The following is a 22,400-nucleotide window of genomic DNA, read 5'->3' as shown; positions in this document are numbered from 1 at the left end:
CACCTTTAGTCCCAGCACCCGGAAGGCAGAGGCAGGAGGATCTCTGTGAGTTTGAGACAAGTCACAGAGAAACCCTGTCTCGAAAAACCAAAAAACCAGAAAGAGAGAAAGGGAGAGAGAGGGAGAGAGAGAGACAGACAGACAGACACACACACACACACACACACAGACACACAGAGAGAGAAAGAACAAAACCCTGGGTCTGGTATGGCATTGCAAACCTTTAACTCCAGTACTCACAAGTCAGAGGCAGGTGGATCATTGTGAGCTCCAGGCTAGCATTATCTATGTAGTAAGTTTTGGGCAAGCTAGGGCGTTAAAGAGTTATCAAGTAAGACTCTTTTTCAAAACAACCGCCAGCCAACCATCACCAACGACAAAATAATCAAAAAACTTGGATTCTGTGAGAAAGTCACTGCCAAGTCTGATGCAGGTTCAATTCTAGGGGCCCACCCAGTAAGAGAGGAGAACTAACTCCTCCATGCTATTGTCTGACTGCTGTATACCCAGCACCTACCACACCTCCACAAATGCACACAAAATAAATAAAAACACAATTAATGTGCAGTGATAGTACATAAGAACAAACCTGAGATCAAGTCCTATATTCCTCAAGTTATGTTTTTATATAACCTAATCCATTAAATTACAATTACTAAAATGTTTGTTTTTCTAACATTCAACAAACACTCAACTTAATTTCAAAAAGTGCATTTCCTCTGGAAATAAATGTCTTAAGTCAGAGATTTTGGAGTGTTACAAGAGCTAGACAGCTGTAAAACAGCTATATTCTTTGATATGGAATGTGACAACTCCATGCTAGTTCCTTGCTCTAGAACATGTTAAATGAGAATCTGCAATGAACAAACAATAAACAATATTATTCACAGAACATCTCCAAACTTTAGTTTCCTTTTAGGGCTCAAGTTTTCCACAGGAAAACTAAAGGAAATATTCAAACAGCATCCAGAATCCTGGAAAAAGTCTGCATTCACACACCTGTATGTACATACTGTGTTGCAATATTTTAAACATCATATACTTGTATATAGCTTTCAAGGAAAATTTTTCTTGAGATCAAATAGATAAAAAAATCATATTTTAGATTAACTTTTCTAAAGAATTAATTTTGAAAGAACTGTCAAGAAACATCTATTAAATATTTAAAGGCTATTTTGTTCCATCACTAATATATCAAAAGCTACTAACTCTCCATGGACCTTGGTTAAGCTGGCAGGTTGTGATCTCTGGGGGCCCATGTGGCTTGGCTGCTATCCAAGTGAGTGCTGGGGTCCAAACTCAGGCCCTCCAGCTTGCACAGTAAGCACTTTTCTCAACAAACTGTTTCCCCAGCCCCCAACATCATTTTTTAAAGTATCATTAAAATGACACCAGCCTCAACTATTTTGGTTCTTACTGTAGGCCTCAGAATTTCCCAATGAAATACATCTACACAGTGAATGTACAACTCAATGTTCCCAATCTGACAATATCAATCCTTCTGCAAACTATTCTCTACAAGTAAGAAAAAAATACACTAAATTTCAGTACAAAGGAACAGCAGCAGATCATTAGGATTGGACTTTTTGGATTTGAGGGTGTGCCAATTCTTGCAGAAGTCATTTCACCAAGCACATTTCCTACACACTCAAGATGTGACAGAACCTAATTTTCAAAATAGGTCTAATGAAGGAGCACTGTCTCATCTTATAAAATAGAAAACCAGAGCCTCTAATAATATACTTCACAGCCTTCTTTATCTGAGAATCAAAAACAACAACTAAAACAAACTAAGCTAATAATATAAAATTACCCCAGTATCAGAAACTGCCTTCAGAATCTTACTGTCACCAGGCTTTTCATTTTGAAGGGACTATGCTGGCTGTCACATTACTTAAAGATGAGATTATTCTGAAATTCAGACAGATTAAGATGGCCTAATTAACTTCTAGAGATAAACTCTTAAGTTTGGTTCTCATTTTATCCTCAGTACTCTACAAGCTGTAACACATCTTCAATACAGTGATCCTGAGTAGAAAAGGTTTCAATTCCTCCATGCATGCCACAAAAAAGGGGAACTATTAAAATTCAAAAGGTAATTTTTGCCACTGTTGAGAGGGCTGGGTGGGTAAGGCTGTTTGTTGCCAAACCTGAGACTCTGAATGGATCCCTGGCACCCACATTGTGGAAAGAAAAACTGACTACTTCAAGTTGCCCTCTGACCTCTATACTTGTGCCATGGCATTTGTGTGTGCCGATGCACGCATATATACACACACACACACACACACACACACACACACACACACACACACTAAGCAAGGCAAACAAGCAAACGTTTTCTTTTTGAAAGGGTAGGGGGGCCTGAATCAGATCTTGCTCCTCAAATACCAGCAAAGCAATGGCTTTCTTTTTAGGTGAAGGTTTCTGCTTTGGAGGAAGAACATGTCTTGCTACAAATAAATGGCTTTCAGTGAACCTGTCAGGTCCCCTGAAAGAAATTTTAGAAATAAATCATTTATATAAGTGATAGTTTGTTACCAAATGCCGCCTTGCCAACTCAATTCATTTTACTGTTTGTTCAAACTTAATTAAATTTAAAATTTTACTTTTATATTTTGTGCAGATTTAACAGAACCCCCTTGTAAACGAGTCACTAAGTTTATCATTACACGACTAAGTCATAGTTTTTTACAAAAGGATACTCCTTTATTTCTTTCAACCTGCAGAGGCTTTTTCTCATGTCATATATTGTTTGGTAAGTTGTAGATCAATTTACCCTAGTAAATACCCTAGTCTTACTGACTTTTGTATTTCCTTAATCTTTTTCTTTTAAATTTATTTGTGTATTATGTATATGGTGTTCTGCCTGCATGCCAGAAGAGTGCACCAGATCTCATAGATGTTGTGAGCTACCATGTGGTTGCTGGGAACTGAACTAAGTAGCCAGAGCTCTTAATCTCTGAGCCATCTCTCCAGCCCTGTATTTCCTTAATCTTGCCCATCTGGATACTTCCTATGTCACTATTATGCCTAGAGAGAGGGGGTGAGGTAAGGATGGCAGGAGGTCATAGACATACAGAAATGCCCTCTCCCAGGGTCCATGCAATGCCTTCCACGAAAACCTACCCAATACACACCTCTCTACCACCTACACATTCCAGACGACACTTTGCATTCTCTCAACACCTCTATCCCAGCACAGAAAACACATTTATCCCTACACAGACATCTGTTTTTCGATACATTACATCCTATGATGTAAATTCCTTCTCATGATATAAAACAATGCTTTCTAATACCTCATCTTCTATCAATGAAAGTCAAACATTAAAAATCTGGGTGGAGGGCTGGAGAGATGGCTCAGCAGTTAAGAGATCTGGCTGCTCTTCCAGAGGTCCTGAGTTCAATTCCCAGCAACCACATGGTGGCTCACGAACATCTATAGTGGCATCTGACGCTGTCTTCTAGCATACAGGTTTATACATGCAGATAGAGTACTCATATTTACAGAATAAATAAACCTTAAAAAAAAAAAAACCCTAACTTTGGAGGGACCCAGATAGAGAACATATCATAGTGGGTTAGGAACCACGATTCCCGTGGTAATAAAGTGATCTCCACAGTTTCTCTGGGAGGAAGGTGTGAAATAAGTAACAGGAAGCTGCTCCTCGGGGGCCACAGGTAAGACAGTACCAGTCACATCCACTTCTTTAGAAGCAGCAGTGAGTTTTTTGCCTTTTGTTCCTCCCTGGCTTCTCTTCTGCTAAAATTCAGTCTTTTGCTGAACACAGTTTATGTTTTTCATTAAAACAACCCTCCTTTAAAGGTCAGAGGACACGAAGTTTACAAGATACCGCCCCCCCCCCCGCCCCGACACCCAAGCCTGCTGTTTCTCAGAGGAAGCACTTCTTTTTATTTATTTATTTTTTAAAAGATTTTACTTATTTATTATATATACAGTATATACAGTCTTCTGCCTGCATGCCAGCAGAGGGCATGAATGAGATCTGTTGATCTCATTCAAGGTGGTTGTGAGCCACCATGTAGTTGCCGGGAATTGAACTCAGGACCTCTGGAAGAAAAGTCAGTGCTCTTAACCACTGAGCCATCTCTCCAGCCCCCCAGGTAAGCATTTCTATACCCTCTTTTTACAGTTGGTTGTTTTTTTGTTCTGAATGAAATGTCTAACTGCTATTTCCTGGGCTCTCCAATTTTTGACATCCATCACCTTTACATCTCCATAGCATGGGAAAGATACTACAGCTCTGTCCACTTGCAGTTCTCCATCCACAAGTCCTTTCCCCAATTCTCAGCATACTTTTGCTACCATTTTTGGCTAAGTCAATACAGTTTATAATGAGACCGTACATGTATGAGTTCATTTCCTTTCTTCTTTAATTTTCTATTTTTTCTTCTCAACTGTCCTATTTTCCCTTCCAGTTTTCTTTTTATCTAACTATACTATACATATATCAGTGTACAGTTCCTTTCAAAGTCTGAAAGAGTTACAGGGCCAGGCACATATGGCTCAGTGACAGTGTAAAGCTCAGCAAGCTCCCTTCAAACCCCAACACACTGACAAATCCACCCCCACCCCAACTCCCTAAGAACACACTTCCGACTGCTAGGCCTTTTCCCTGTTTATTTTTGATCAGCTGCTGTCTAATTCACCTTAACACGCCTCTTCCCCAGGGTTTTCCTCTACCTCGGGCCTCCTTCCTGGAGACATAATTTCCTGATCTTGGATTTTTCCCATTTTTCATTCTGAGGAAGTATATTGTTCAACAACTCCAAGAAAGTATGTAAGGTTAGTGAATATATTCTAACACAGCACATGTTATAGTATGGGTTTATTTTATCCTTCACACTTGAATAATAGTTTAACTGGACATAAAATTCTGGACTCCATCGTCAGACCAAGCTTTTATGACTTCTTCACCCGAAATGTTCTGAAATCTTCTCATGAGACAGTGGATGTTTTCTCCTTCCATCCGCAGTGGGCCTGTCAGGACTCCTTGGTATTCAGTTATACTTAACTAAGACCATTTTCCTCTTCATCTACTACCCCTATCTCTGCCTTTTTCATTTGACTAGCTGCTTCTGCTTAAGCTTTATTTTTCAGCTTGTCTGTTGTTTGAAAGCATCAATTACACTTGAGATTTATACCTCTTTTTTGTTTTCTTCCTGCTTATTTTTAAATAGTGTCTTATTCTCCAATAATGGATGTAAATTCTTTTCAGGTTGCATCAGTTGGAGTTCAGTTTTTTTTTTTTTTTGAGGGGGTGTTCCTTTGGAAATCCACTTGTTTGTTTCAGGCTTTGGGGACTTTCTAAGAAGCTTCTCTGATTGTTGTAATAGTAAAAGCGAAGCATTCAGGCATAGTTCCAGTTACTCAGGAGACTGAGGCAGGATTTCAAGGGCAGTCTGGGCCATATAAAGACAACTCATTCTCAAAAAACATGGAAGACAAGCAAGATGGCTCAGTGGGTAAAGTGCTCTCACTTCCTCTATGTGTAACTCTGCAAGTTCCTAACCTGTCTAAGACTAAACATTCCTAACCAAGAAAAGGAGATTAAAAACAAATACATTATTGTGTCCTCTGAAAAGTAAATTACGTAGTCACTTAGGCATTGCTAACAGAAAGGCCTGGAGTATGTTTTAGATCTTCCACTTAGAAGCAGCACATAATTTAAATTGTCAATGGTGGATTGATGTGGCGCTCTGTGAAAAAGCCAGGTGTTGGTGGTACATGCCTTTAATCCCAGCACTCAGGAGGCAAAGACATCTCTGAGTCTGAGGACTGCCTGGTCTACAGAGCCAGTTCCAGGATAGCCAGGGCTACACAGAGAAACCTTGTCTGGAAAAACCAAAACAAAACGCTCGCTTATATAATTTCATAGTGTTGGACAGTTTGAATAAGGTGCTCTTGAAATTCTCTTAAAACCAAGTAACCACAGGATTACATGCACATTGGTGCTTATACTCCATATGCCTAGATTTAGGCATACATGGACCTGTGCGTGTCCAAGTGACTTATCTGTAGTCATAAGAAATAGCTACCTCAGCCAGGTGGTGGTGGTGCACATATTTGATCCCAGCACTAGGAAGGCGGAGGCAGGTGTATCTCTGAGTTTGAGGCCAACCTGGTCTACAAAAGCAGCCAGGACTATACAGAGAAATGTGGTCTTGAGCCTGCCCTACCCCCCAAAAAATAGCTACCTCATTTCTAGAATCTATAAAATACTATCAACAATATGTACAGTTTGATATATTTACATTTTTTTCTTCGACCTGAAACAGGAAAATTATGCAAAAACACAACATGCCAAGACTTTACGGGCTTAAAAATCTCACAATGCCACAATTCTCCCAAATTTAAATGTCTCCCAAACTGCTCATATACCAATAAACTCTGATTTGCCAATAATTTATTTCACCTATCTTTTTTAATACAGAAGCACATGATAAATGAAATTAAGATATTTCCTACAAAGTCATTGTGAACATTTTTCAAATTAACGTTTGAAAATCTGAGAAAATCCTCCCAAATCATTCATTTTACCATTTGAGCTGGTAAATCTGCCATTTCACATTCAAGAAAATGGACGCTTCATTCATAGTATGAAAGTTCAAGTTTCTCCATTCCTAAAAATATTAAATGAACTATTTAACTACAAAGTGGTGGTGGTGTACGCCTTTAATCCCACTACTCTGGAGGCAAGGCAGGCAGAACTCTTTGAGTTTCAGGCCAGCCTGGTCTACAGAGTAAGTGCCAGGACAGGCTCCAAAGCTACAGAGACACCACTCCCTCCCCGCAAAAAAAAAAAAAGGAAAGAAAGAAAAAGAGTGACAACAACAACAAAAACAAAGGAAAAGCCACTGTGAACAGCACAGAAAGTATCCAGAAATACTGCTAAAAGGAAACCTATTCAAAAAAATTATTCTGAGTAAGAAGCAGGCCTGTGAATAACTGGGCTCTCTGAGGTGGGCACTGGCTCACAGGCAACTGCTACTTCAATTCTAAGACAACCAAAGCATCCTCAATGAAATGACCGCCTAAAGACACACAATTCATTTAAAAGTTAAACAATTAGTATGATCTTACTTTAAACTTCATTAGGAAGTAATTTCAATACTATCTCTAAAAGCTTATGTGTACTCTGATACAAGTCACATGCCACAGAGTTAAACAAGCTATCTAAGGTATTTGAGTCTAAAAATACATATTTTTTTTTCTCACTCTGAACTAGTCAGATTGGTATTTAAACAAAATGTCATCAAATGTTACATTAAATGTGCCAGAATAAAAAGATTAAACACAAACTTTTTAAATCTATCATGCAGAGAATTCTCCCAGCCCCTGAAGACTGTTAAGATTTATTAACCCCCCCCACCACACAGCAAATTAAAAATAAACAGGCAGTGTAGACAATGAATTGAAAATAACAGACTTGACTCCTTAAGCCTTCAAAGTTTACACAGCACAATGAAGACAAGATAAAATGGGAAGATATTTGCTATTACCAACCATCATAAAGGGTCTATGCATTTTTCTTACAATTACTGCAACTACTTAGTTTCTTCTTTAGTCTGTGCTTCAAATAACAATATAGAATCTACTTTGAAAAATATGCCTATAATATAACCAGAACTTGATACTTGTAAAGCTAAGCAATTGTTTAAAAAAACAATCTTATTTAAAAAGCCATGTTTGCATTCCTCAGTATATCACCTTGGTTAGGCATTACCAGAACAACTTTCTTTCCCACTGTTACAAAATGGAATCCCAGAACGAAAGAGTAAAAAGGGGGTTAACTTCTTATAAAAGGAAAATCTGTTTTCTTACTACTGATTTAATACATTTTAATAAAGACTATCTTCAAGATTCCCATGCTTGCTGAACTAAAAATTCATAAGCTCAATGCAAAGATGAAAAGATGAAACTTCCTAGCATGTCTGAAAAAACAAAGCTGGAATGGTGGCACATTTGAAATTCCAGCACTTGGAAGTGGGAAGGAGAACTACAAGAGATGACTTCACAAGAGGAAACAAAATACACTCAAACCAAATCTATAGTGCTAATGCAACCGGAAATGTACATTACAAATTGATCTTCATTTTCTACTTGAAACAGAAATCCAACTGAGTTTTTTTGTTTGTTTTGAGACAGGGTTTCTCTATGTAGTCCTGGAACTTACTCTGTAGAGCAGGCTGACCTGAAACTTACAGATTCGCCTGCCTCTGCCTCCTGAGTGCTGGGACTAAAGGTGCATGCCACCACCATATGGTAACAAAGCATCTTCCCCCCCTCCCCCCTCGAGACAGGGTTTCTCTGTGGCTTTGGAGGCTGTCCTGGAACTAGCTCTTGTAGACTAGGCTGGCCTTGAACTCACAGAGCTCCACCTGTCTCTGCCTCCCGATTGCTGGGACTAAAGGTGTGCACCACCACCTCCCGGCACAAAGCTATTTCTAAGCGCATTTTCAGTGGGAGTTCTGAAATCTGCTGAGTTTAATCTGCTAATACTAAATATAAAGAACAAGCAAGACTTGGGGAAGAACTCAGAACCATTTTTTTGTTTGTTTTTGTGTTTTGTTTTTTCTTTTTGAGACAGGATCTCATTATAAGATCAGAACAGACTGACCTTGAACTCACAGAGATCCACCTGACTTTAGTACAATGAACCTGAAACTTTTATAATTCTCAATTTCTTAAAAAATTTAAAGCAGAAGATATTTGAGGTTAAAATAAAATCAATGTCTAAAACATAAAACTGGCTAGGGGCTGGGCATGGTGGACCTTTAATCCCAGCAGAGACAGCTGGGTCTCTGTGAATTCAGGGCCCAGTCTAGTCTAAATAGTAAGTTCCAGGGTAACCAGGGCTAAACAGTAAGACAGTGGCTTAAAAAGCGAAGCAGAACAAATAAATTCAGCTGTGAATATAAGAAAATTAAAAGGCTCTGGGTGTAGTACAAGAATAGAGGGTGAGAGAGAGAAACATGATACCTTCTATTTAAAAGGGAATAGTCTTCTAACATCAGGATGGAAAACCAAAGCATATCTGTGTTTCAAAAACATCTTCATCCTTTCTTGGATTTGGAAGCCTACATTTGCCAGCACCCCTTGTCTTCTCCATCATCACAGTTGCACCAGCACTACAACTTCTGGCCAAAAGCAGAGACCAATTAATTTTCCTGACACTTTCTAAAAATGAAAACTATCATAAAGTCCAGGAGATTCTGATACAAGCTGCTAATAGCTCTCTCTACTTTCAGACAAACAATTTTCTTAATTTCAAAGTACTTTTAAAAGTAAGGTAAAACTATGTATCAACACAAAGCATTTTAGTAATTCTAAACAATAAAATTTTACGCATTTTGCTTTGAACAAACAGGTAAGGCAAGAACTATACAACAAAAGACGTTTTCCAAAAAGAGGATTACAGGTAAGGTGACTTGGCCCAGCCAGAATCCCCCTTCTCCCCTTCAAAGGGGATTCCTTGATAGGATCCAAAAGAATGTTTTCCAAAATAATTTGGTGACTCTGATGTTAGCTGATTCTGTTTAAAAAGCAGATAGCATACTTAGCACTGAACTGATTCAGTTCTTACCAAAGGCTGGATAAGTAGAAAACACAAAAGTCACACACACACACACACACACACACACACACACACTCTCACACATTACAATGGACAGCTATCCATCTATTATTTATTTAGATTAAGTACATTTTGTTATAAAAAGAAATCCAATTCAATGTAAATACTCTCAATATTCACAAACACAGAGGCACAGGAAGAAGCACTATGATGTCACTTCTATGCACATATACACAAAGTTCACAGGCATGGAGTGAAAGCAGCTGTTTCTCACAAACTGTGTGACTTCACTGTATGGTTGCTTCATGCTTCATTTCAAAACTCTAAAAGTAGTGCTCAGTGTTCACATTATTCATCCTATGGAGATCTCTCAAGACATTCACTATCTAAATGAGTGGGGAAACCTGCAGTGCAGCTGTATTTTGGCACAGATAAAGAAAATCCTTGTTAGTTTACCAGTCTCTTTTAATACTCCCTGTTAGAAGATATGAATTGCACACAAGTTTCAAGTTTCTTGTAAGAATCCAGAAAAGGGAAAAGAAAATGGTGATTTTTTTTTTTAAGTGCTGATACTTTTCACACCCGAGTTCAGTCATAACAGCTGGAAGAGGTGTTAGCTATGGCTTTATTCCTTTTGAATCTGAAACTGCAGTCACTTCCATGACATTTCAAAAAGAAATTGAATTGCATCAAGTGATTTTTTTCATGATTCCGATTCTTCTAATTTTAAATCTTATTTAGGAAACAACTTCTGCCATCTGAGAAGGTATATGGATAGTCTCCAGCTGCTCAGAGTAAAATTATCCTGCCCTAGATCTTGTGAACTGGGAGCACAGGAACAGAAGGATAAAGGAGAACCAAAGCCACCCTTCCTCCCTACAAACAAAAAGACTGAGTCTATGAGCCCCCTCAGATATGGCATCCATTGAGGGATCCTTTGCTTCTAACTGTGTAGGGGTCCTTGGCTGTAGTGTGACTTGCACAAGAAGTACACACAGTCCCTGAGAGGCCCTTTAATCCTTGTTGGAAAACACTGTTGGATAGACTATAAATGATACAGTTGCAGAAACTGTTACTAATGGCAAGCCAGGTAGTCAGGAAGGATGCAAGGCGGTTGCTGAAACCAGTGGAGCTTTCCAGCAGGAAGTAGATAATGTATGGCAACCAGAGGACATAAAACACACTTGTGATTCTGAATAGGACCACGGCATAGCGCTTATCTGGAGAGGTCTGGGCTTCCCCAGCACCCCCATTCTGGCTGCTGAATCGGGCTTGCCTTTCGCTGATTTCTTTTGTGTGCTGCTGGCAGATGCGGAAGATGTTGAAATATGTGAAGCAGACAATGAGGGCAGCTGGGGCGTACAGCATCACCACGATGAACAATGTGAAGTAGGGGTTGGTGTGCCAGGACTCTGCACACCACTGAAACACATCTCCATGATATCCAGGTTTGCCCCAGTGGAAGAAGGAAGGCAGGAACACCAGGGCAGAATACAGCCAAATCAGAAAAATACAAAAGCGTAGTCTCCAGGGAGTAACCAGCATATTATAGGTTAAAGGCTTAGTGATGGCGATATATCTATCAATGCTGATACAGGCCAGAGAAGCCATGGAGACACTCTTCAGAACTGACACTACAAAGCCAAATACTTGGCAAGTCATGGCCTCCTCCACAGGAAGGGGGTAGTGCAGCAGTGACAAGGAAGGGATCAGGCAGCTCACCCCAACCAAGAGGTCAGCATATGCCATTGTCTGGATAAAATAACTTGTGGTTTGATGGTTCAACAGAGGTGCACAGTGAAACACAAAAATCACAATCATGTTGCCAGAAATAATCAATACGGTTAGAAAGACAACAATCAGTGCTTCCAAAAGACAAAAACTGACAGTTTCCAAGTAGCCCAGTGCCAGGAGACAGAAAGGATGGCTGCTCTGATCACTATCCAAGGTGGAGTTCATCTCGTGCTCAGGAACTGGCTCGCACTTCATGCTGCCACAGTTCCCAGGAGCAGCTATTGTCACTGCAGTCACCCTTGGGTGTGACAATGCCAGGGAACCCTAGTCACCAGGTTCCTGGTACTGCTGCTGCTGCTGCTATGGTGCATTGCCTGCCGTGCAATTTCCCTTTGAATTCTTCCTGGAATAGGGAGAGCCAATGGCAGTTGTCTGGACAGTCCCAGACTCTGCCATACTGACATGTTCACCATGCACCAAGTGAGGGAGGGGGGAGGGGCGGAGGGAGGAGGATTAGGAGCTTCAGCAGGAGTTGTGATGTGTCTCCTCTGAACAGCTGATAGAAGAAAAGGAGAGAGCATTTTACATTCTGCATTCCATGTCCTCTAGTCAAAGACCCTAGCTAGCTCTCACTGCCACCCTCCACCCCTTCAGTCTCAGCAGCAGCCTCCATAAAGGACAGTTACTCCAGAGGAGCAGCTACACTGACTGCAACTCCAAGATTAACATAAAAGGAAAGCAATTACAGATCCATTCTCTTTTATTTAACCTGTTGTGGGAGAGAAAACCTTCTTATGGCAATCCTGAAAATATTTGGCCACAATTATCATTGATCAAAATTAACCAAGATTAATTTTCTCCATTACATCCAATGCACTATTTACTTCTGAAAACGTCTTTAATTTAAATGCTTAGAATGCATAGAATTTAAATGCTTAGCCCAATTACCTGTAATTCTGCATGCTGAAATCCAAACAAAAGCCACAATAAATCCTTAACAGAAAGCCTTGCAATGCAGCACTGTACTTCAGCCCCTGTACAACAGAACTAAGGCACAGCACAGAGGGAGGGGATAAAGGAGTAGGAGGGGAAGCAGGAGGAAGGGGCTTGGGAAAAGGAAGAAAGGGGGAAGGGAAGAAAAACACTTGTGCTCACACACATTCTAGAATCTTGGGCATTTGAATTCATCGCCAGAGAGAAGCTCTGAGTTTTTACACTGCACTGTGGGCACTGACGTGGGTTGCCAGCAGTGCAGCATCTGAAAGCTGTCTCTTGTCTGTCTAGAATCCCCCTCTTAGGCAAATGAGTAGAATCCAGACTGCCAGTAAGAAAAATGGGCAGTAACTACAGGGGTGGGTGGGTGGTGAGGGACTGAAAGGAGGGGGATGGAAAAAGAGGGAGGAGTCAGGAGTTGGGCTGAAGGCCACTACCAGAGGAGTGAGGGGGAAAGTCCTATTTTTGTTACCACTTTCCCAAGAACAAAGAACGGTATCAAAGAAAGGAAGTGTGTTAACAGTACATGACAATGGAGGAATTCTAATTCAGCTACATAAAAAGTTATAGCTGGAAGACTTGAATATTCAGCCTCAATTTTCTTTTACCAGTTATTGGATATTGGCCAATATGATGAAAGGATGCTGTGATGCTGTTTCATCTCTCCCCACCCAAGTGATAGCAAACGTGACAGCATGCAGATATTCAGGTACAAGTATCGTATCTTACAATGCAATCTAACACTACGCAAATTGAAATCATATAGCATTTTTTTTTTCAGATAACTAGGAATTGGGTGCCATGGGAATGGTATAATTCTGCCTGAATAAAGCCCCATATCCCCAGAAGAGTAAAAGTAAACCAATGATGGCCTCTGTAATAATCCCAGGAGATATACACATCTGAACAGAGCACTATGTGATCCAACTTGTATTCTGATTTATTTTATACAGGCTTTCTTATTGTGGGCAAGAGGATGCCTACAATCACAATTCAGTGAAGTCTAAACACTGTTTAGCTGAGGAAAGCAAGGACCTAAAACATGCTGAAGCACAAGACTAACAACAGTATACGACAGGCCTCAGCAAAAAACAGCAGCATCTTTCTATATTTAAACCACTGTCACTCAAAGATTATTTGAGGTACTGACTCCGGTTTCTACTTCTCAAGGTCCCTTTCCACACTCATCCACCAGCACATGGTATGCTGGGCTCTGAGCTTTCTTATACAGTATAGCAGTCTCCTGAGTTGCAATTTTACAGTCCATTATCTATGCTCAGCTGTAGTCTGAAAGCACTGAATGGAAAATCCTGCAGTTTAAGACAGCCCACATTCACATAACTTATCACAACATACTGTCACAGCTATTTTGTTGTTATCTATTATTTTTAACCTCTTACTATGCCTACTTTGTAAGTTATACTTTATTGACAGTATGGAAAGGATAAAACAGTTACAAGTCTGGCACTATCTGATGCTTTAAGCAACCACTGGAGAGCTTGGAACATGTCCCCAGTAAATAAGAGAGACTCCTTTGCTACTATTCTCAGTATAAGCCACAATTATCGTTTGCCATATTTCACTGGAACAAAAACAACATTCTAAAACTAACATGATAAATAAGTTAATAACAGTGACTGGGCAGCTGCTTACACTTAATGTGACTATGAATCGTGCTGAATACTTTCATTTATTAATCCTGTCAACACTAACAATCATACTAGCAAGGTTCTATTTATGCCTGGGGATAGTAAATTGCCCAACAACAGCTAGAAAACAGTGGTGCTAGGATTTGAAGCAAGACAACCTGCCTCTTGTCAGACACATGAAATCATACATACTGTTTCTTTACTTTATTTCATTTCTTTTTTCGGGGGGGGGGGTTTCGACAGAGTTTCTCTCTGTAACTTTGGAGCCTATCCTGGCACTCGCTCTGGAGACCAGGCTGGCCTGGAACTCACAGAGATACGCCTGCCTCTGCCTCCCAAGTGCTGGGAAACACAGTTAAACACTGGAGCATCTGCCTTGTATGTATGGTCAGTACTGGAAATACAAAATAGTATAAAATAAACAAGAAATAAAATGATTCCAGCTTTTTTTCCCTGTTAACACAAAACCATTAATGTCACTTTCTAAGATTTGGCCCTTTCAGGCTTCTGGCCTTACCTCAGCCTCCTCACCTCTGCACAGTGAGTGCTTCTCCCCAATATTGCAGCACTATACCTTGTGCCCAAATACCAACCTCCAGGATGACTTCAGAAGACAAGTCCTCTGGGCTGTGGTGGCACTCATCTTTAATCCCAGCACTTGGGAAGCAGAGGCAGGTGAATCTCTGTCAGTTCGAGGCCAGCCTGGTCTACATAGTCAATTCCAGGACAGCCAGGGATACATAGAGAAACCCTGTCTCAAAAAACAAAATAGACAGACAGACAGAAAGAAGACATGACTTTTAAAAGGGTTGGATGAGAAACCTTTTGTTTGTTTTTGGTTTTCCTAGACATGGTTTCTCTGTGTATCTCTGATGCTCTTAGAACTTGTTCTGTAGACCAGAATGGCCTCCAATTCAGAGAGATCCACCTGCCTCTGCCTCCTGAGTGCTGGGATCAAAGGTGTGTGCCACCACCACCTGGCTAAATAAGAAACATTTAATGTCATCTGAATACAGTGGTTATGTATTTTCTTCTAAACTCTCATGAAATTTTGTTTATTGTTAACTGCCTAAGTGTCTCAGGACTGGTACAAAGAAACAATTCTCCTTTGAATAAATAACATAAGCCAAATACAACAAAAATTCTGTTTTTAGGTTAGAAGAGCTTTCAAATAGAGTTGTAATGATAACTGCTGGTATACCCACAATACAGGCCTGGTAGGAGTTCCTATTCTTACAGTTCAGGACCTACAAGCAAACTCAGGACTTTCATTAGCTTAATGTTTCAGAGCACTTCAGATTTTCTTATCATGGTGGTTTAACTGATAGTCTATGCAAACCAAACTAAGGCAAAACAAAACAACAGCACCACAACCAAATAGAAAACCCTGACTCTGCAACAGTTCTGATCCCAAGCTTTTAGATAAGGATGTTCAATCCATACCCAACTAAATGATATAAAATTTCTGTGGGTTAAAAAAAAGAAAAAGTCCCAAATAATAACAATTTCAAAACAGTCAAAACAATATATTCACATTCTTGGAATTCAAGAAAACTTAGAACTCCCTAGACAGATTTGATATGCAGGAACTCAATGGAATGGAAGTATTTTCACAAAGATATGCAGAGTCTTTATTTTCACAAGTAATTTAAAGAGGCAGACCTACGGCAGCAACTGCTATAGGATAGTTTGTGTGTATGTGTCACCTGTATTTCATTGGTATACTTTTTAGTGTACAAAATAATGGGTTTCATAATATTCTATTATATCATTATAATAGTGTATCATTATACTTTGTGTTCAAATTCCCTCCCACTCTTCTCTCTTACCCAGTACGAATGGCCCTCTTCCTTTCCCAAAATACTTTTAAAGGCAACTCGCACCGTAATATATTTCTATTAAGAAAAATTAGTTTTTATTTTTATGTATATGTGTGTGTATTTGGATAAGTTTATGTACACTACATGGACATCTAGTACCCTGGAACTGGAATTACAGTTAGTAAGAACCTCTGTTGTATATAAAATTCATGGATGCTCAAATCTCTTATAGAAAATAATGCAGTAGGGAGCTGGGGACTATGATAGAGTTGCTTACCATGCCCAAGATCCTGGGTTCAATCTACAGCACAGGGGAAGGAGGAAGTATTTATATGCAACATACACAATATTCCTGTAAGCTGTGCAGTGGTAGCGCATATCTTTAATCCCAGCATCAGGAGGCACAAGCAGGCAGATCTGTGAGATTTTTGAGGTCAGCCTGGTCTACATAGTGAGTTCCAGGACAGCCAGGGCTGTTATACAGAGAAGCTCTGTTGCAAAACAAAGACACACACACACACACACACACACACACACACACACACACACACACACACACACACACACACACACACACACACCCCAAAACAAAAAACCCTAATATTCCTGTATACATCAACCCTTCATCAATTACTTACAAAACATAATACAATGTAAATGCTATGCAAATACTTGCTATATGTTATTGTTTGGGAAATAATAAGAAAAAAGCTTATAGATCTTTGATATTAAAGCAAATTTTCAACATTTTCTATCACTGATGGTTAAATCTATGTATATACAACCCAAAATTTCAGAAAATGCTTTCATCTGATGTCCCAACAACTCGTCCAAGGGACAGACCCTTATTTGAGTTTATAAATGGAAGAGTGAGTGAACTGAACCAACGCTCAGGCTTTGGGAACCCCATGTGCTTCCTGGTAACCAGACAACCTTTCATTGCTGGGTGCCCAGAGGTACATTCTTTCAATTTCAGTCCTTGTCTATTAAATTCCAAACAGATTTCTGTTGCTGTTGTTTTTGGAGACAGGGTTTCTCTGTATTGCTTTGGAACCCTTCCTGGAACTCACTCTGTAAACCAGGCTGGCCTTAAACTCACAGATAGCTGCCTGTCTCTGCATCCCGAGTGCTGGGATTATAGGCATGTGCTACCAATGCACAGCCAACGAGATGTTTTTATTTAAGAATGAAACAGTCTGCTCTGTGATGACACTTTCACAGGTGCATTCATTTCTAGACTGTAGATGTGACTGGGCCTCCACAACTTCCACTGGACAAGTAATTAAGAGATAAAATGCTGGTGATACAGAACTGCTGCTAGCTTAGGGGCTGGATATGAGCCTGTAACTGCAGCCAAGTCTCACAATGGAAATGAAGCTCAGCAGGGAAAAGAACACACATATGTCTGAGAAGGAATGAGGCATGGAAAGGAGGAACATCAGGATGCGCTGCGGACCCATTAGTCTCTCGCCATAAAATGCATTCACCATAGAAGGAGTTTTGCTGTAAATTTTGAACACTAAGCACTATGAGGCCATGAGATAAAATATAAAGTATTATTCCAGCTTCTGTGTTACCAGATTCAATATCACGAGACAACAAGCAGGGAGGCAGACCAAAGGAGGCACTTCCTAGCCTTCTGTTAAAACAAGTGTGACAGAGGTCAGGACCAAAGACCAGAAGGAATCTACAAGTGCTTGTTATAGTGTGGTGGTTTAGTCCCAGAACTCAGGAGGCAGAAGCAGGTGGATCTCTGTGAGGTCAGCCGGTACACTTGGCCAAGTTGCAGACTAGCCAAGGCTACATAGTGGGACCCTATCTAAAAAAACAAAAATCAAAACAAACCAAAACAGTCCAACTGCACGCTCTTGACTTCATGCAGAAAAAGCCTTGGTAACGCTCAACTTTTTTTTTTTTTTTTTTGAGGCTTTATTACTTTTATGCAAGGTGGGAATTGAGATTGGGTTTATATAGCCCAGGCTGAACTTAAACTCCTTCTGCCTCTACAACCTTACTGCTGGGATTAAAGGAGTGAGTCTACAACACTAGGCTAAGATTTTTTAAGTAGAAAGAGCACACACTAAAACACAAAAGTGCAATAAGTATATAATCAAGAGACACTGTCTCTTGTTACTACCAAGCTTTATGTACTGTGTGCAACTGTACATGCTACACTGTTTTTGGAACATGATCAGTAGCTTGTGATTTTTTTCCATGTAACAAGACAACACAGGAAGACCAGCATCTAAGATTCTTAACTTTTAAAAGGAAATAACTTTTTTACTGCAATACTTTTGTTTTATAGGCATGTGAGCATGTATTAGGTATATGTAATGACATTATTATATAGTGTATTTCATATACATATTCACCCTCTTACTACATTCTTATATTCCCCTCCTACTCCTGTTGACGCTCTTCCTCTTCTCAACTATTACTTCCACCTACACACACACACACACACACACACACACACACACACACACACACACACACTTACTTCTTGAGAACCAACTAGTTTAATTTGGGTTACTTACAGGAGCACAAGGGCTATTTTCAGGACCGTGGACTACTGATAAAAATATGTCTCTCTTCCACTGTAACCTTTAACTGCTATAGCTCCAAGGAGGGTTTGTTAGACATTCTTTCTCCTTTCTCAGGGCACGGTCATGTGCAAGTCTCAGGCAGACCACTGAGAGGTCAAGAGTGTGATGGCCACATTGTGTCTGGAAGACAGCCTTCTACTGTATTCTACCTGTTTCCTCTGGCTTCTATACCCTTTCCACCTCCATCTTCTACAGTGATTCCTGAGCCTTGGAGGGGATGATACAAATGAATTCTTTTCTAGGCTCTGTCTCAAAAGCTGTACATCCAATAAAATATACCTGAGAGTTCTCCTGGGAAAATTAACCATTCCCTATGACTCCTGCTTTGATTTGTCAAGCATGTTCAATAAAGGACATTCAATATTCTTCTGTTTGGCTTGTTCAGCCCACAACTGTGTTTATATTAGACATTCATTTTCCTTTGAGATCTTATCTCCTTTCTGTATGCTGTTTCCTATAAGACTGTTTTGTGTTAACAGTTTTAAAAAGATAATACACACTCCTAATAAGGTTTAAATATTTTCTTTACGAAGATTTTACCTTTTGTCATATCAACAGTTCTCATGTTGGGCAGATGAAATGGTTCAGTATTTAAAGGTACCTAAGACTGAAAACCTGAGTTTGGTCCCTAGGTCCCACATGGTGAATACAGAGAATGGACTCATACCAGTTTTTATCTGCCCCTGACCCACACATGTACTCAGACACCAGCAGGCCCAAACACACACATATACATGCAAACAAAATAAATAAAATGTAAGTGAAATTTTAAGGAACTTAAAAATGCTGCGAGGGAATCTATATATTCATAACCTACAGTTCAAGTTTACTCAGAGAAGCTACATCCTAGCAAATAAACACTTCCAAAATTTTGAGAAAACTAAAACAAAACCCAGATATAAAAGGCGCAAATGCTGCCTAATCTTGCAGGAAATCACTTTACATCTTTGTATGCCGTACACAGAGGTTTTGTTTTGTTTGTTTACTCCCTTTTCTTGTTCTGTTTGTGAAACCTTGAAGGATGCCTTAACTTGAGCAGGGAACACTTTGAAGATAAGAGCTTCCCCTTAGAGGAAAGAGCTCCAGCAGATTAAGGGTAAGGCTACAGAATTATTCTCTTATAAGTGTAAAAGCTAAAAGAAGGCCTTCTTTACAAAAGCGTATTTCTACAAAAAAAAAAAAAATACATATAGCTGGGTGTGGTAGCCCATGCCTATAATGCCAGCACTTGGGAGACTTAGGTAGGTGAACTGCCATAGGTTCAAGGGCAGTCTTGGCTGCACTCTAAGTTTTAGACAAGCAAGGGACCCATTTTAAAAAACAAAAAAAAATAAAACACCAGAATTATCCCCGCACCCCCAAAAAACAAAATATTTCTATATACTGCATAACACAAGTAACATGTTAATCTGAGCTGAAAGGACTTCGATGCACAGTGGATTAGAGGGCATGCCACAGCACTGAGATAACTCAACTGAGGAAGTAAACTTTGTGCATTCATCTTTGTGCCAAGAGAAGAAACATCTTTGGACTATACTTATTTAAGATAAATTTTCAAACATTCACTACTCATTCTGAACCTTTCTGACCTTTGTGATGAGAATTCGGTACTTTTCTACTAAGTGATCGTTGTTGTGGCAGCCGGCTAGCAGCTGCCAGACTTCTCCACGAAGAGCTTCTGGGACACCACTTCTCACTAAGGATGACAACTGCTTCGGTCTCACACTCAAGTTGAGATGCCTAAAAATAAAGTCACAATTCATTATTTCAGCAAAGGAATATGCTCTCAAAGAGTCTTTAGTGAAAAGAAAATGGTTTACAAATACATGAGAAGGTAACACATAATAATAAAAGATGAAGCAGTAACAAGGCACCTGTAAATCACTGTGTCTAAGTATCTCTAAATCATTTTCTAAAAAGTAGAAGGTGGTAGCTGCACACAACTTTAATCCCAGCACTTGGTTACACAAAACAGTCTCAAAAAAAAAAAATAAAATAACGGAAGGGAGGGAGGGAGGGAGGGAGGAAGAAAGGAAGGAAAGAACTGGAGACTGCAGGGATGCTTTTTGACTGTGGCTTGTGTACAAACTTAACAGAAAAACTGCAATTGGGTGCTAAAGACATGCTTAAGTTGCTGCTCTTGTACAGACCCAAGTCATCTGGTTCACAAACATCTGTAACTCCGCTTCAGTTCTCTCTTCTGCCTACCTCTACCCTGCACACAAGTGACAAACACACACATACACATGAATAAAAAAACGAATCCCTGAAAAGTTGCAGTTAATGGGCATGTAGAAAAAAGGGTTAGCCCTCCAACAGCAGCTATGAACTGCTTATTTATAAATTCTCAGTATGACAATTTTCCAAGTACATTTTCAGCAGGTTTTATGTCTCCTCCTTCAGGAAACATCTCTGAATATCTGTGGTAGCTAAGAACATTCTTATTGCAACAACACAAGTTACTAAAGCCTTGGGTTTCAGGTTTCATCTATAATAAATAAAATAAAGCTTGTCTTGAAACACTGGCATTAGTGTTTTAACTAATCCTATCATAAAGGCATATGCTCTATCTCTAGTTTATAGATGTAGAGAGGACAAGTTAGTTCACTGAAGGTAATCCTAAGACTTAAGGCTGATGAGTGCTCCATCCATTATGTCACAACTCCTCTGTGATTGGAGAGCCACCATTTGTCACTAAAGTAGGATCTTGACACAGAAATGCTCCTGTGACTATCAGAATGAAGCACTGGCATGTCAGAAGCCAGCCTTGGTGACACCCCATGCCTAGATAGCAGCCAGCAAGTCTGGCATTCCACTCCCTTAGGAGATTCCTGCTACCTGCCTGAGAAGTAACTAACACCTATCCCTTCCCCCACCTCCTTAACACAGGAGATTCTGGATACCTGCCTGAGAGCAATTAATTCATCCCTCCCCCCACCTCCTTTTTCTCTGCTTCCTCCTTTCTCTATAAAAACAATTTGCAATAATCAATAAAGGGGCCTTGACAATGGAATCTGCTTGGTCCCGCTCTTTCTTTCTCGCCCATTATTTGCAGGCGTGATCCACCTTGGACTCACGAATTACCAGAGCCCCGCGGGCTGGGGCATTGGCACAAGAACATAATATAAAAAAAGTCTGAGACTTCACATCACCTGAATTCTATGAAAACAATGCACAGTGTACTTAAAAATTCCTCATTACTTGTTTTATGCTTCTATATCATCATATAAGAGATAAGGGTGGTCTCATAAACTTTCCTTAAGTGTGTACATATGGAGAGTTGTCAGTAAAAAACAGTATTAGTCATTCTGCAAATTAAAGGTTTGAAACACTATGGCCTTTGGGGTCAAATATAGCCTTCCATCTACTTTATAAATAAACTTTTATTGACATACAATTATGAATACTTTTCTGGTTACTGTTTGGATTTTCAGTAGCAGAAATGAGTATCTGTGATAGCCTATCACTGGGCCTTGATGTCTCAAATATTTGCTATTTGTTCCTTCACAGAAAAATGTGCTAACTCTAACTTACACTGGTAAAATTTCTTTCAAAATGATTTTAGTCATTGACAATATCAACTTCACATATAACTAGCATACTGTTTTATATTGAGGACATCAATGCTCCTATTTTCCAAGAATCACATTCAAATGAACCTGGAAAATGACACATAAAGATACTTACTAATACTGTATTAAAATCCACTTTTGTAAATAAAGTAGCTTCAGTTCAGACTTGTTACATTAAAAAGATCTGGCTTTGCTTATTAGAATGCTTACCCTGTCTGTGAAAATGCAGAAGTCTATAATATTGTTATAGTTGAAAGAGTGCATATAATTTCGCACTCTGATTGGCATATGGTAAATGTTTAAACTATGATTACTACAACCCTGCCCTGAAATCTTTAAGTTTTAAACAATAGGATCACTAGTAGTTTCACAACTGGTTTCCATGATATTACAATGCTTTCTATCCATGGAATACATAAGATAC

At 39.6% G+C, this 22,400-nt stretch overlaps 3 protein-coding genes across 11 annotated transcripts in view; 1 reads left to right on the top strand and 2 right to left on the bottom strand.

Moving 5' to 3' along the window:
• Dennd1a (DENN domain containing 1A) overlaps positions 1-22,400 on the top strand; it is a 1,920,886-nt gene that overhangs the window by 773,228 nt on the left and 1,125,258 nt on the right.
• The window catches only part of Rabgap1 (RAB GTPase activating protein 1), a 131,761-nt gene that overhangs the window by 40,399 nt on the left and 68,962 nt on the right, over positions 1-22,400 (bottom strand). For all 9 annotated transcript variants that reach the window (XM_027423567.2, XM_027423562.2, XM_027423564.2 and 6 more), the window contains one exon: positions 19,994-20,144. In XM_027423567.2, coding sequence (XP_027279368.1) covers positions 19,994-20,144 — 151 coding nt within the window. The remainder of the gene's footprint in view (positions 1-19,993; positions 20,145-22,400) is intronic.
• On the bottom strand, positions 9,698-14,702 carry Gpr21 (G protein-coupled receptor 21). The gene has a single exon (XM_027423583.2). It carries the CDS (start codon positions 11,589-11,591, stop codon positions 10,512-10,514), a length of 1,080 nt encoding a protein of 359 aa, XP_027279384.1. The 5' UTR covers positions 11,592-14,702; the 3' UTR covers positions 9,698-10,511.

This window comes from Cricetulus griseus, chromosome 6, assembly GCF_003668045.3.
Source record: "Cricetulus griseus strain 17A/GY chromosome 6, alternate assembly CriGri-PICRH-1.0, whole genome shotgun sequence".
NCBI lineage: Eukaryota > Metazoa > Chordata > Mammalia > Rodentia > Cricetidae > Cricetulus > Cricetulus griseus.
Note: the sequence above shows the minus strand (reverse complement) of the source record. Positions and strands in the feature narration are given on the sequence as shown.

Bases quoted from the DNA above. Each gene is read 5' to 3' on its own strand.
- Gpr21 (XM_027423583.2), bottom strand. From the start codon at position 11,591: ATGAAGTGCGAGCCAGTTCCTGAGCACGAGATGAACTCCACCTTGGAT.